Source organism: Rattus norvegicus, chromosome 15 (genome assembly GCF_021556685.1).
Source record: "Rattus norvegicus strain SHRSP/BbbUtx chromosome 15, alternate assembly SHRSP_T2T, whole genome shotgun sequence".
In the NCBI taxonomy this organism is placed as follows: Eukaryota; Metazoa; Chordata; class Mammalia; order Rodentia; family Muridae; genus Rattus; species Rattus norvegicus.
Genome location: NC_141548.1, coordinates 28,964,837 through 28,979,422, shown reverse-complemented (window position 1 = coordinate 28,979,422; position 14,586 = coordinate 28,964,837). Strand labels below are relative to the sequence as shown.

Here is a 14,586-nt window from a genome sequence, read left to right as displayed (position 1 = left end):
ACACTGTCGATGACTTCAGACACACCAGAAGAGTCGCTGACTTCAGACATGACCATTACAGATGGTTGAGAGCCACCATGTGGTTGCTGGGAATTGAACTCAGGACCTCTGGAAGAGCAGTCGCTGCTCTTAACCTCTGAGCCATCTCTCCAGCCCCCCCCCCCTTTATCTTTCTCTCTCTCTCTCTTTCTTTCTTTCCAATCCTTTAAATACTTTGTTCAAGTGTGCTATCATAGCAGCTGAACGTGTGGACCCAGGATCCAAAAGAGCTAATGTGGGCTGCAAATCTTGGTTCTGGAACTCAGGAAATACCACTCTTGCCACATTCTGTTTCTTTATTAACTCTGTGCAGAAGCCAGTTCACACTCAAAGGGAGAAACAAAATTAATAGTGTTTGGTTTCTGAGTCCCAGGACAAGGAACTGGGGTGCATATTTTACATATAAAAGCAGACCGTCCTCCAGGCTCTCCCAGCATCCCTCAGTCCCTACCTGGCATACCCTGCTCACAACCTTGAATTTGTCATTCCAGGGGCGGGGCTGCCTGCCATTCCTGCCCTTCCCCCAGAAGCTCCTCCCTCTATAATCCAGACATTTTGAGCTAGCTCTCTCTCTCTCTCTCTCTCTCTCTCTCTCTCTCCCCTCCCTCTCCCTTTCTCCTCTTCTTTCCCTGTGTGAGAACACTTTATCTTTTTCTCTTCCCCCATCCATGGCAATCCCCCTGGCCTCAATCCTTGGGGGCAGTGAACTCACTCAAGAGCGGATTCCTAATACACCTGCCTTTATGAACTGTTGTTTTTAATGTCCTATATTTCTTTCAGGTAGTAATGAGTTGAGTTTGGTGTTGTGAAAGTGTGCAAAGGTATTTCATTGAGCCCCATAAAGAATATTAGTCACAAATATTACAGTCCTTTAATAATATTTATCACAGTTATCAGGATTCCAACCTGTGTGGGGAGACCCCAATGGATTTCTAGTCCATTGCCTTAACCACTCGGCCATGACTACATATACACCTGCCTTTAATCCAATCTGGCTTGAATGGGCTCATTTCACCATCGGAGAAAAAACTTAGGGAGAATAGAAAGTATATGCATCCCACCTAAGAACATGAAGAACTGGAGACATTGGTCCAACTGTGGACCCAACCCCCACAGCACAGGAGGCAAAGCTGCACATAAGAGGTGCAGTCATCCGCTCAAATCAGGTGTAAACTGAGTTTGCTTTGCTGCCCTGGAGAGCTCTGGCGTTGTGCATACTATGCACATCCCCCACCACACCCATTTATTTATTTACTTTATGAGTCCACTGGAGCAGTCTTCAGACATACCAGACGAGGGCTGCAGATCCCATTATGGATGGAAGTGCAGTCAGTGCTCTTAACCACTGAGCCATCTCTCCAGCCCCTTAACTTTTCATTATTTAGGGAATAATTTTATTAGTCTTTGCAATCAAACTACTGTACATAGACCTTATGTGCTAAATACAGTCTGTTGCCTCTGTACAAGTGGAAAGCAGGCTGGAGAGATGGCTCAGGGGTTAAGAGCACTGACTGCTCTTCCAGAGGTCCTGAGCTCAAATCCCAGCAACCATCTGTCAACCATCTGTAATGGGATCTGGTGTGTCTGAAAAGAGTAAATTACCTACATAAAATAAACAAATCTTTAAAAAAAAAAACAAGTGGAAAACAGTTTGTTTCTAGAATAATATGCTTATTTTTATAAAATTGCACACTGCCAACTTAACCCAGTAAATGGATACTTTTACCATATTTGACAGAACAGCTAAAGCTCAGAAGTTATTGCCAGGTGAGGTGGCTCACACCTTTAACCTTAGCATTCAGGGTGCAGGTGAATCTCTGTGCGTCTAAGGCCAGTCTGGGCTACATATCTCAAAACAATAAATTTTACATATATATGTATATTTGGGCTGGATTGCTCAATGGCAGAGCACTTACCCAGCATGCACAAGGCCAGGGCACAATGCCTGACCTCTAACAACACACACGACATATTTTATAAAAACATTTAATTATAATTTCTATATATGTCATAGGGTCCACATGTTAAGGACCTTAAAAGAGCAGTGATCTCTGAGCTGGGGAAATAGCTTAGTGTTAGAGAGACCCAATAGTTTAATTCCCAGCATCATGAACACAAAACAGTGATCTTATCAATGGAATCCAGATTTGTGAATGATTAACTTCAGCATTGCTCTCATTCTGATAATAGAACTATTTTACTTTAGTTCTTGTTTCTAGCTAGGTTTGCTAGCCAGCCCAAGAGATCTAGCAGTCTCTGCCTTTCCAACACTGAGATTAAAACTGCCTAATCATGAGTTAGAGAGATGGTTCAGTCATAAAGAGCACTATTTATTATTACAGAAGTGAACTCAAGTTCAAACCCCAGCACCCACACTGCAGATCCCAGCTGTCTGTAACTCCAGTTCATGAGGATGACTCCCTCTTCTGGTCTCCAAGGGACCTAGGTAGGTGTGTGTGTGTGTGTGTGTGTGTGTGTGTGTGTGTGTGTAAACACACATATATGCAAACATTCAAACACAAAAAAACTTTTTCAAAATTAAGCTAAAACAATGTCTGCTAGCACACACAGCTTTGCCTTAAATTTCTGTGGGTTCTGGAAATCTCATCCTTCCACGGCAAACATTTTCCTGAGCTACCTCCCCATTTCCTGCACATTTTTTTAAAAAAAGAACAATTTATTATATGTATATGAGTACACGTGGCTGTTTTCAGACACAGCAGAAGAGTGCATCAGATCCAATTACAGACGGATATGAATGACCATGTGATTGCTGGAAATTGAACTCAGGACGTCTGGAAGAGCAGTCAATGTTCTTAACTGCCCAGTCATCTCTCCAGCTCCTGCTGTACATTTTTAAAAAGTGCTCCCTCGCACTGAAAAAGATGGCTCTCTAATTAAGGTGTTTGTCTTAGAATTTATCTGAATTCCCAGCACTCAGGATATTGAGGCAGGAGGGTTGCGAATTGGAGACTAGGCAGAGCCACATAGTGAAACTCTACTCTCCTTTCACACACATTTTATAAAAAGAAAAAAGAGGAAAAAAAAAACTGATCATATTTAACTTAGAAAATCTGGGTCCTGAAGAGCAGAAATCTGTGATACAGTGCTTGCTAGCATGAGCAAGGACCAGAGTACACAATCGACCAGACAAACAATCTGTTCACCGCATCCCGCCCATCTATCTCCCGACACATACACCCATCCGTCAAACACTCACACATGTTCTAGTCCTGCTATTTTAATGTGTGGTCACTAACGACTTAAAGAGTCAACATGGCCGCTCTGCCAGCTACCAACATGGCAAACACAGCCTCAGCGCTCCCGGAAGCACGAGACAGAACTGCGGTGAGGATTACGTCCGCTGGTTCGCCAACCGGAAGTGGCTTTTCATCTTGGCTCTTTATCCGGCTGGCCTTTCGGGCGTCCGCGTGAGAATTAGATGTATCTTCGTTCTAGGCTGGGGATGTGCTAGTCCGCGCTAGGAACTAGGATGTCGGACACGTGGAGCTCTATCCAGGCCCATAAGAAACAACTGGACTCGCTTCGCGAGAGACTGCAGCGGCGGCGGAAGCAGGACTCTGGGCACTTGGGTGAGGTGTGGGGTGGTCGGGGCGGGCCGGGGCGGGGCGAGCGACTCCTGGAGAGAAAGACAGCCCCGGGCTCTGCGCCCTTTCCGGAGCAACCCTTTATCGGACTCCTGGGCTGTTGGTTAGACCGTTTTCCCCCTGAGGAGCTGAACCGTGTGTCCACCTGCGGGAAAGCTTGCAGTGCCTCCTCCTCCAGGGCGCCTGTTTTTCAAGCGTAACACCACACCAACATGGAGCCCACACCTTTCCTTGTGCCCCACTCCAGTCCTAAGAGAACGTTGCGTCTGTGAAGCCTCTCAGTACCCTATTCCGAGAGGCAGCAAAGCCCTTTTTGTTGCTTCTGTGCCTGGTTTACCTTAGTTGTAACGTTTGCGTTATCACTGTCTTTTCTTTCTCATTGTACGCGGGGAGCAAGGGCTGCTTCTGTATATCCCCAGTGCCCAGTTTAGCAGCCACTACAAGGTCCTCACTAGTGGTGCTGAATGAGTAATGCAACTGTTAACAAACGTAGCAAGAATCTGAAAACACTTGGTTTTGGTCTTTAAACACGCCCTCCCCCTTGGGTGATAAAGCTAGAAAACTTGAAGGCACTTCCCATCAGCAGACCTTGGGGAAATTAAGTTCACGTGGTCACTTTCTGGATCTGGGTGCTCTGGCAAGATTCTTACTGTAATTAGTAAACATTTATTGCATATTTACACTATTCATGAGTTTCAACAAAAAGATGACACTGCTCTTACCTTAAAGGAGCTTAAAATCTAGGTGAAAATCAAAGAAAATTAGAAGAAAAAGCCAGGGAGAAAACCCAGCATGGTGGCCCATACCTTTAATCCCAGCGCTTTGGAGGCATAGACAAGAGTCTATGAGTTTGAGACCAGCCTGGTATACATGGTGAGTTGTGAGTTCCAGGACAGTCAGGAGTACACAGAGGGACCTTCTCTCAAAACAAAACAACAAAATATGATGATAAATGAATGAGTCCATGGTCAGTACAATGACTAAAGAACAGAAACGGGGTATCCTCAGTGGGGCCAGCCTACTGGAGTTGCCAGTTAAATTTGTCCTTGATTTTTAAATTGCATTAGCCAATACAAGATTTATCAGATTACATAATTTTAAAAAGATAACAGGGCATTATGGAACACAAAGTGCAAAACATAGGAAAAGACAATAATTAGAAACCAAGATTTGGAGGGTTTTTTTCCTCACCAAACAAACATCTGTGCCTGGTAAGTTTGGTTTTCGTATAAGTAACCCCTGTTTGTTTATTTTATTTGTATGGATTATGGGTGCTTTGTCTGCATGTATGTCTGTGACGTCTGTGCACCACACACCTGGTGCCCCTGGGGGCCAGAAAAAGATGCCTTGCACCTCACAGTCCTCTGCAGCTGGAGTTTTAGAAAGTTGTTAGCCGCCATGTGGGTACTGGGAATCTCTAGGAATCAAAACTAGGTCTTCAACAAGTGCAGTCAGGGCTCTCAACTGCCTAGATGTTTCTCCAGCTCCTGTTTCTTTTTGTTTATCAGTCTTAGGTAGAAAACATAATTACATATCTGTCATAGACAAACGACTAAGTTGGCTTTTAATCTATTTACCAAAGTCTCCAGTTACTAGACTTAAGTATCTTACTGCCTTTTTGAAAACAGTCGTTTAGGGGCTGGAGGGAGACAGTGCAGCAGGTAAGAACATTTGCTGTACAAGCGTGAGGATCAGAGTTCAAATCTCTAGCACAGAGGTCTCCAAGTGCTGTCGGCTGCAGAGACAAGAAGGATCATGGGGGGGCTCACTGGCTACCAACCTAGCTGTCCAAATTCAGTAAGGGACTCACCCTGTCTCAAGCAAATAAGGTAGAGTAGTGGGGCCTGCCACTGTAACACTCATGCACAAATGAAAAAGAAAAACCTGGGGTTGGGGATTTAGCTCAGTGGTAGAGCGCTTGCCTAGCGAGCGCAAGGCCCTGGGTTCGATCCCCAGCTCTGAAAAAAAGAAAAAAAAAAAAAAAAAGAAAAACCTTTTAGTAACCGAAAAAGCTTGCTTTATGTAAAAAAATATGTTGAAAATTGTCAGTCTGGTTGGGGCTAGAGGCATACAAGTCATCTTGTCCTTAGACAAGAATCTCTTGACTTCAAGGTCATCCTCAGGGATATAGCCAGCCTGTGTACTGGAAAAGAACTTGCCTCAAAACCAAAAAGGTGGACTGTGGTAGCACATGCCTTTAAGCCCACCACTCTGGAAACAGAAGCAGACAGAGTTTGAAGCCAGCATGGTGTACATAATGGGTTACGGGATAGCCAGAGCTCCAAAGTAAGACTCTGTCTTAAATATAAAAGGAATGAAGAGAAATAACATCTTAATCACAGAAATATAATGGGCACAACCGTCAGATTGCTTATTTGAGTTGATAGATTGTTTGAAATCTAATATCAGAAAGTTTATTTAAACATATGTAATATTAGGTATCAGTGCATTTATGTAAAATAAGAGTTTTAACTATATTTGTGGCTTCAGAAGTAATGTTTCCACACAGAATTTTGACTAGATTACATTTAAAAGGATGTTTCTGGAGCTTTAGTTAGAAGTTTGAAATCATAAAAAATGCTTAAGAATGTACTATTTAGGGTTGGGGATGTAGCTCAGTGGTAGAACGCTTGCCTAGTAAGCACAAGGCCCTGGGTTCGGTTCTCAGCTCCGAGAAAAAAAAATGTACTATTTATTTATTTACATTTGTTTGGATCATGGACAGCTTCCCCAAAGTGTGCTCATTAAATTGGCCTAGACAGAAGCCTACAAAATTGATGTCTAATAAACATCACCACGCCAGGTGCTAGGGCACACACATAACTCTGAGTTTGCTCTCAGGAGGCGGAGTTCAAGGCCAGCCTGCTCTACAGAACCAGTTCTAGGATGGCCAGGGCTACACAGAGGGACCTTGTCTTGAAAAACAAAACAATAACAACAAAAAAGAATTGCCTAGAGAGGCCTTGAATCTTGATTAGCAAAATAAACATTTGTAGAAACAGGATTGTATTATATAGTGCTTGGCATACATTTGTTTGTATTTTTTATGTATATAAGCATTTTGACTTCGTGTAATTATGTGCACCATGTGTGTTCCCAGTACCCTTCAATGCCAGAAGAGGTCTTTGGATCCCATGGAACTGCATTTACAAATAGTTGTGAGCCATCATATAGGTTCTGGAAACCAAACCCCAGGTCCTCTGTAAGAACACCAAACACTTTAACCATCAAGCCATCTCTTCAGCCCTGGGCACATAATTTGAGTATAAATGGAGAAATGGTTAATATATGACTTGACTTAAAAACATTTCAAAATCTACCTAGTAAGCTAGACCTGGCATTACATGCCTATAACCCCAGCAGGAGGTTAGAAAATTTTAGGTTAGCATGAACTAAGTATATCCTGTCTCAGGCAGACAAGGCCAGATATGATGGCCCAGACCTGTAATCTTGGTACTTGGGAGGCGAAGGCAGCAGAGTTCGAGGATACCCTGGGCTACATAGTAGGTTCGTTCCAGGTCAGCCTGGACTAAATAGTAAGGCCCTGTGAAAAATCACTTCATGTCCAAGTAGTGATATGCTTTGATTTAAACTTACCTGTATTAGGATAGTCATGGTGGTGTATGCTTTTCCAGCACTGATTCCACACTTGGGAGGCAGAGGCAGGCAGATCTCTGGACTACATAGTGAGTTCCAAGATGGCCAGAGCTACATAAAAAACATACCCATATTTTTATAGTCCCTATCAAAAAGTCCCCATTTTTGGGGTGGGCTGGGGAGGGGATTCACTGATACTATGTCTAGGGTTTTTACAAAGAGCTGGCAATTCACTATACTATTTAGGCATATGCTAGCCCTTAGTTATTTTTATTTATATATCTAATTGGTTTTGATTGATTGATTATTTCTAGAGGTTCTACCTGTGAGCAAGCAGTCTACCACTGAGCTATAAGCCAGCCCTTAATTATTTTTATTTATTTTTATTTTTACTGGTTTTTGCTATTTATTTGTTTGTTTATAGACAGTGCCTCACCATGTAACTCTGGCTGGCCTGGAACTAGCTGTGTACACCAAGCTGGCCTCAAACTCAGAGCTGTCTGCCTGCCCCAGCATGGATACTGGAATTAAAGGCAATGTGCGACTATGCCCAGCTGCCTTTCTAAATTTATAGTTTGAGAAAGGTTTGCTAAACTGTCTAGATTTAGGCATAAACTACTCTGTAGCCCAACGCTTCTGTGATCCTTCCTGCCTTAGCCTCCCAAAAAGCTAGGCTTATAGGCCCGGCTTCCACAACTTATATATTACCCCTTTGGCATACTTTGAGTCAAGAAAATACTTTAACTGTTGATAGAATCTGAATTCCTATTTAAAAATAGTTTATTTCCTTGTTACAATGGCTCTTATTGTGCATGTTTGCTCATTGAAAGTAATTTTTGGCACTTCAAACAAATTAACCTGAGTAAGAAAGCTCAGGACTTGCTCCTAGTGCTGTGACTGTTTTAGTTCACGTTTATTAGACTTGTAGCATCTGCGAATTCTAAGCGTCTAGTAACCAGCAGCTCAGTCCTGCTAACTGCAAGTATTTCTCTTACACTGCTGTAAGTATACTATGTACTAATTATTACTTATATTCCTTGCATACTTTTAGCTAAGGCAGTTATGCTAAATCATCCAAACCTTTACTGTGCTTCCATGACCTTTCCATGTGTACAGTTAGTGGCGTGAGAGCAGACAGTGGAAATCTGCTGGAACCATCCTTTGTTGATCTGGCCTTTAGCCAGATATTCCAAGGGTCTGATGTTTATAAGTGTGAAACATGTTCTCCATGGCCAGTGGCCATGCTTTATTAAAAATTCATAATCTATCCCTGGAAAACAGAATCAGATCCCAGTCTTGATTATTGAAAGTACTCATTTTTTGAAATTTTAAGTTAAAGTGTGGATTTATTGTGACATTTGAGCGAAGGAGAAGGTGGCAGAGGTCTGTGAGTGCACCGTGCTACTTCACTTCCTTTGAAGCAGTGGGGGCAGAGACTCAGGAAAAGATTGCTACCCCAACAGAGAAACGGTGAGTAGTTCTCAGTAAAATCCAGGATTATTCTGGCAAAACAGCAAAAGCTAATGTGTTCGTGAAAGGTGATCCATCACTAATGCTGGTCAGAGAACCTGTGTGAAGTGAAAGATGTGTGTACAAGGAATGTGGAGAATCAAACCCCGAGGAGTGTGAACATTGGTAGTACTGACCCTTTCCATTTTATTTTCTTCCTTTTAGACTTAAGGAATCCAGAAGCAGCACTGTCCCCAACCTTCCGTAGTGATAGCCCAGTGCCTACTGCCCCTACCTCTAGTGGCCCTAAGCCCAGCACAACGTCTATAGTCCCTGAATTAGCTACAGACCCTGAGTTAGAGAAGAAGTTGCTACACCACCTCTCAGATCTCGCCTTAACCTTGCCCACTGATGCTGTATCCATCCGTCTTGCCATCTCTACGGTAATAACCTGATAAAATTGGAATTTATCACACATTTGCTTTTGTTCATGGTGTCTTATGGTCATCTCCTTTCTTTAGCCAGATGCACCTGCCACTCAAGATGGGGTAGAAAGCCTTCTACAGAAATTTGCTGCCCAGGAGTTGATTGAGGTAAAGCGAGGTCTCCTACAAGATGACGCACATCCCACTCTCGTAACCTATGCTGACCACTCCAAGCTGTCTGCCATGATGGGGGCTGTGGCAGAAAAGAAAGGCCTTGGAGAGGCAGCAGGGACTATCACAGGGCAGAAACGGCGTGCAGAGCAGGACTTGACTACAGTGGCTACCTTTACCAGCTCTTTAGCATCTGGTCTGGGCTCTTCAACATCAGAACCAGCTAAGGAGCCAGCTAAGAAATCAAGGAAGCACGCTGCCTCAGATGTTGACCTGGAGATAGAAAGTCTTTTGAACCAACAGTCAACTAAGGAACAGCAGAGCAAGAAGGTAGGGATTGTGTGAAAACACCCACATTCCTCAGTTACAGTCCTGACTTGTTACTGTTTGCACAAGGAATATTTCTTAGAATTAAGACATAGAGCAGTGGTTCTCAACGGGAATGATTTTCCTCTTCCCCAAGTGTTTAGTGGTGTCTGGGTCCAATGTTAACACAGTATGGTAGAGTGCTATTGGCACTGAATAGATAGAGGATCTGGAACGTAGGGGCTAAAACTTTTGCTAAACATGCTACAATGTATAGTAGGACCCCTTCTGTTCTTCCTTCCCCAAATAAAACTGTCTAGTCTTAAAATATCAATAATGCCATTTTGAAGAATTCCTTATTTACAGAATCTGGATGAATCCTCAAAAGAGGATTCAGAGAAAGCAGAAATTCAAATAAATACTCATTTGGACCAAGTTGGAAGTTGATGAAATTATCAATACAGTGGTTCTGATTTGAACTACATTGAATTCTTGTTTGCTGCTGACTTTTAATGTAGTTTTAAATAGTTTGGCCTTTGATGATGATAACCAGAGTTCTCCTTTACAGAATTATTGAATAGACTGAGTTAAGCAATAGAATACTCGCACTGTGCCTTTCTTAGTTACCCAGTCAATACTAATTAGCTTTTTTGAGGGAAAGTTACTCTTTTAGGGAGGTAAGATCCGCTTACTGCTCAGTTAAAGAAACCAGGCTTTTTGCATTTGAATTCCATTCTAAATGCTTGTGAGGAGGACGGAGCCCATTCCAACTCTCTACATGGTTTATTCACCTTATTCTTCAGACATTATGTGATTAGACTTGTGGAGGCAGTTCAAGGGCTGATTTATCTACAAACCCTTAAGACCAAGGCTACTTCTGTCACAGGTCAGTCAGGAGATCCTAGAGCTATTAAATACCACAACAGCCAAGGAACAGTCCATTGTTGAAAAGTTCCGCTCTCGAGGTCGGGCCCAGGTGCAAGAATTTTGTGACTATGGGACCAAGGAAGAGTGCATGAAAGCCAGTGACGCTGATCGGCCTTGTCGCAAGCTGCACTTCAGGTCTCTTGGGAGGGAACGAGGTGGGGAGGGTTTTCCAGAAGCAGTAACTCCTTTGCAGCACATTCTTCCTGCCTTTGGAATGGCTACTGTATGAGAAGGAATACAGGCTCACTTGCAAAAAGGAAAACTTTCTAGTCGAGCATCTGGGTCTCTGAGTAACGATGAAAGCTAAAGTCTGGAAGGAAGGTAGTCCTAGGAGAAATCAGGAACCTGGGCTTAGGGCCAGTGTTTTACCCTGAAGTAATGAGCCAAGGTCCTTCCTGGACTCTCTTCTTTCCTTTAGTGAGAGAAGAAGTCTGTATTCTGGTGTTGAGACAGGGTTTCATAGCTCAGGCCGCCGTGCCGAGGAGGACCTTTCTGATATCCGGCTCTAGTTATCAGTGCTGGGATGATAGCCCAAGCCACTGCCCCCCAGATAAGTCTTCATTCAGAAAAAGCTAAAGTGCTTTAGTGTAACAGTACAGAAAATTGGGGGAGAACAAGAAATTTTGCACTTGAATTGTATACTCTACTTCTGAGTACTGTCTTGATTCTGATTCCGTTTTATTTTCCCAGACGGATTATCAACAAGCACACTGATGAGTCTTTAGGTGATTGCTCTTTCCTGAACACCTGCTTCCACATGGACACCTGCAAGTATGTCCACTATGAAATTGACGCCTGTGTGGATTCTGAGAGTCCTGGCAGCAAGGAGCACATGCCGAGCCAGGAGCTTGCTCTTACACAGAGCGTTGGGGGCGACTCCAGTGCAGACCGACTCTTTCCACCCCAGGTACCACATGTCTGCACAGGCTGGGAAAGCCTACTTGAAGCTAGATACTTAAACTGAGTGGGATAGCCATACGTGTAGAAAAACAGGGAACAAGTTAGCAATCTGGCTTACTGATGGGAGGGGATAGGAGTGCTTGAGTTAGAGGGCTCGGGACCGTAGTCTGTGAAAGAAGGAAAGATGACCACCTACTACCTCATGCAGTGGATCTGTTGTGATATCCGCTACCTGGACGTCAGTATCTTGGGCAAATTTGCAGTTGTGATGGCTGACCCACCTTGGGATATTCACATGGAGCTACCGTATGGGACGTTAACAGATGACGAGATGCGCAGGCTCAATATACCAGTACTACAGGATGATGGCTTTCTTTTCCTCTGGGTCACAGGCAGGTAATATAATCCAGATATGTAGGTACGGGCAGAGTGAAAACTGGGTAAAACCCTGGGGCTGTCAGGCATTCGATTAAATGTGTCACAGACTTAGGAGGCCTGCCCCTTCCATGGGGTCTGATGTTTATAGCACTAATACTTGGGATTCTTGATTTTAGAAAAATAAGGTCTCTCAGATTAGCTGCTACTTCGTCTTTTCATTCTACTCAGTTGCCCCAGTGGTGTAAATGCTTCTGACATTTATAATACATAAGATATTCTGAAGGGAAATTATGGAAACATGGGCAAACTGTTTAACCTTCCATCTTTTAGGGCCATGGAATTGGGCAGAGAATGTCTGAACCTCTGGGGGTAAGTAGAAACTGTGTTTCCCTTTTTGAGGGAGATGTAATTTGAACTGTGAGATGCATGTCCCTTCTCTCAGTGCCTCTGCTTCTAGTGCTGTGCCTCAGTTGTGAGGCTGGTTAAGCTCACGTTCTCTCGTATGCTCCACAGTTACGAGCGGGTGGACGAGATCATCTGGGTGAAGACCAATCAGCTGCAGCGCATCATCAGGACAGGCCGGACAGGCCACTGGCTGAACCACGGGAAGGAGCACTGCTTGGTGAGTAACAGCAGGAGGAGGAACTGCTCAGGACAGAGAGCTGTGGCTTCATAAAGTAACCATGTTCTCTGTGATGAACAGGTTGGTGTCAAAGGAAATCCCCAAGGCTTCAACCAGGGTCTGGATTGCGATGTGATTGTAGCTGAGGTATGTGTCTAAAGTTTTCAGATTTTCAATTCAATACTCCTGTCAGATAGTCTCATTTGGATAACACAGACCAGGCTAGAATTGCAATCTTGAGTAACTTTTTAAAAATTTATTTCATGTGTATCAGTATTTTGCCTGCATGTATGTCTTTATGAGGGTGTCATGAGCTGCCATGTAGGTGCTGGGAATTGAACCCGAGTCCTCTGGAAGAGCAAGAAGTGCTCATAACCGTTGAGCTATTTCTCATCTATTGGGCAATCTTGAATAACTTAAAGTAGCTTGAGTTTTTATTTTCTAGGTTCGTTCCACCAGTCACAAACCAGATGAAATATATGGCATGATTGAGAGACTGTCCCCTGGCACCCGAAAGATTGAGTTATTTGGACGACCACACAATGTGCAGCCCAACTGGTAACATTACTAGACAACAGGCTAGTGCCTTCCCACCTCTGCCTCGCCCCCCCCCAAAAAAACCTGTATAGTCAAAGACAGAAATCACTGAGTTGTGTAATTTCTGGTAGTCTACAAATGGGCTTTAAAAACTCAGATGGCTTAAGCTTATGTTTAAATCATTTTACTGGAATCTACAACATTCATTAGAACGGAAAGGGCTGTTCTTAAAGTTATAACTGCCCAAGGATTTTCAGCTATTCTGTCGCATATATTAAATCTGCCCCCTAGTGGCTACTAAGTATTTAATCTGTCAGTTTTAATGCTTGACTCCAATGGCTGGCTTTTTTTTTTTTTTTTTTTTTTGTTCTTTTTTTCGGAGCTGGGGACCGAACCCAGGGCCTTGCGCTTCCTAGGCAAGCGCTCTACCACTGAGCTAAATCCCCAACCCCAATGGCTGGCATTTTTAATTATCCAAGGATTATTCACTAGCAATGACTGAATAAAATAGGTCTGGCTAGCATCAATTACTAATCCTTAGATATACAGATCCCGATCCAGCTGGATCTCAGGGCATGAGACTGAAGCAGGAGGATTGCAAAGTTAAGGTCTGCCTAGGCTACATAATGAATCCAATTTAGTTAGAAGTCTCAAAAGGGAAGGGGGCTGGCTGTGTAAGATGCCTAGGTTCAACCCCTAGGACCACCACCAAAGAAATTAAAATGAAAAATCCAGTCAGTTTTTCTTTTTTCCTTTTTCCTTTTTCTTTTTTTTTTCGGAGCTGGGGACCGAACCCAGGGCCTTGTGCTTGCTAGGCAAGCGCTCTACCCCTGAGCTAAATCCCCAACTCCGCTATGATCTTTTTAAAAATTGACATGGGCTGGGCATAGTGGAGTCTACCTTTAGCCCCAGCACTTGGGAGGCAGAGGCAAGTAGATCTCTGAGTTCAAGGTTAGCTTGGTCTACATGGAGAGTTCTAGGACAGCCTAAGAATACATAGAGAGACCCTGAGAGCTAAAGAAACAAAACCTGGCATGGCCATTTGGTGGCAGGAGGTGTCACCAGAATATTTTAACAGTATTAAGCCCTTACAGATTTGTTTGCCTTTTGTTCCCCCGTTTTAGGATTACTCTTGGAAACCAACTGGATGGGATACACCTTCTGGACCCAGATGTGGTTGCCCGGTTTAAGCACAGGTATCCAGATGGTGTCATCTCTAAACCTAAGAACTTATAGGAGACATTGAGAGCCGTGGCTCCACAGGCTGCCTGAAGAGAAGTGCTTATGCAGTGTCCCCCACCCTGTACATAAATAAAAGTCTGTATTATAATTGGCATTTTTGAAGTGAAATTCTGGTTTTCTACTTACTGTGTGTCCTTGTGCCACTCTTTTCTTAGCACGATTCATTATAAGTAAAAGAGGAATTCATTAGCTTTGAGTGTTCAAACTAGGTATATGGAGCAGCATTAGCATGTTAACTGTTGTACACCAGACTACACAGGTTCACAGCGCTCAGCAGTTAGTGCCATAAGCAGGGTTAGTTTGAATTCCACCATGCATATGATGTCCTACTTTTGCTGGTTTGTTAGTCGGCAGCTTCTTTCTAAGAAAGAATACCTTCAACTAA

General features: G+C 43.4%; 1 protein-coding gene and 1 long non-coding RNA gene across 5 annotated transcripts; one reads left to right on the top strand and one right to left on the bottom strand.

Annotated features, from left to right (window-relative positions):
• Nucleotides 1-2,348: 2,348 nt before the first annotated feature.
• On the bottom strand, nt 2,349-6,566 carry LOC148000925 (uncharacterized). Its single transcript, XR_015638750.1, has 2 exons — nt 4,348-6,566; nt 2,349-4,296 (listed from the first exon to the last, which is right to left on the bottom strand). It is a non-coding gene; the product is annotated as an uncharacterized LOC148000925 (long non-coding RNA).
• Mettl3 (methyltransferase 3, N6-adenosine-methyltransferase complex catalytic subunit) lies at nt 3,421-14,295 on the top strand. 4 transcript variants are annotated; one of them, XM_087586100.1, is made up of 12 exons: nt 3,421-3,632; nt 8,613-8,714; nt 8,919-9,136; nt 9,215-9,619; nt 10,482-10,657; nt 11,213-11,429; nt 11,631-11,818; nt 12,131-12,169; nt 12,314-12,422; nt 12,504-12,569; nt 12,868-12,980; nt 14,084-14,295. In XM_087586100.1, exons 4-12 carry the CDS (start codon nt 9,362-9,364, stop codon nt 14,193-14,195), a joined length of 1,278 nt encoding a protein of 425 aa, XP_087442226.1. In that variant the 5' UTR covers nt 3,421-3,632; nt 8,613-8,714; nt 8,919-9,136; nt 9,215-9,361; the 3' UTR covers nt 14,196-14,295. The 4 variants fall into 4 exon arrangements, with proteins under 4 accessions (XP_087442226.1, XP_087442227.1, XP_087442225.1 ...); XM_087586101.1 differs by having other exon boundaries at nt 12,868-13,000; XM_087586099.1 differs by lacking the exon at nt 8,613-8,714 and having other exon boundaries at nt 12,868-13,000.
• The last annotated feature ends 291 nt before the right edge of the window (nt 14,296-14,586 follow it).

Bases quoted from the DNA above. Each gene is read 5' to 3' on its own strand.
- Mettl3 (NM_001024794.1), top strand. From the start codon at position 3,533: ATGTCGGACACGTGGAGCTCTATCCAGGCCCATAAGAAACAACTGGAC. The intron at 11,430-11,630 runs GTACCACATGTC...TACCTCATGCAG, and splicing joins ACCGACTCTTTCCACCCCAG to TGGATCTGTTGTGATATCCG. The intron at 12,423-12,503 runs GTGAGTAACAGC...TGTGATGAACAG, and splicing joins ACGGGAAGGAGCACTGCTTG to GTTGGTGTCAAAGGAAATCC.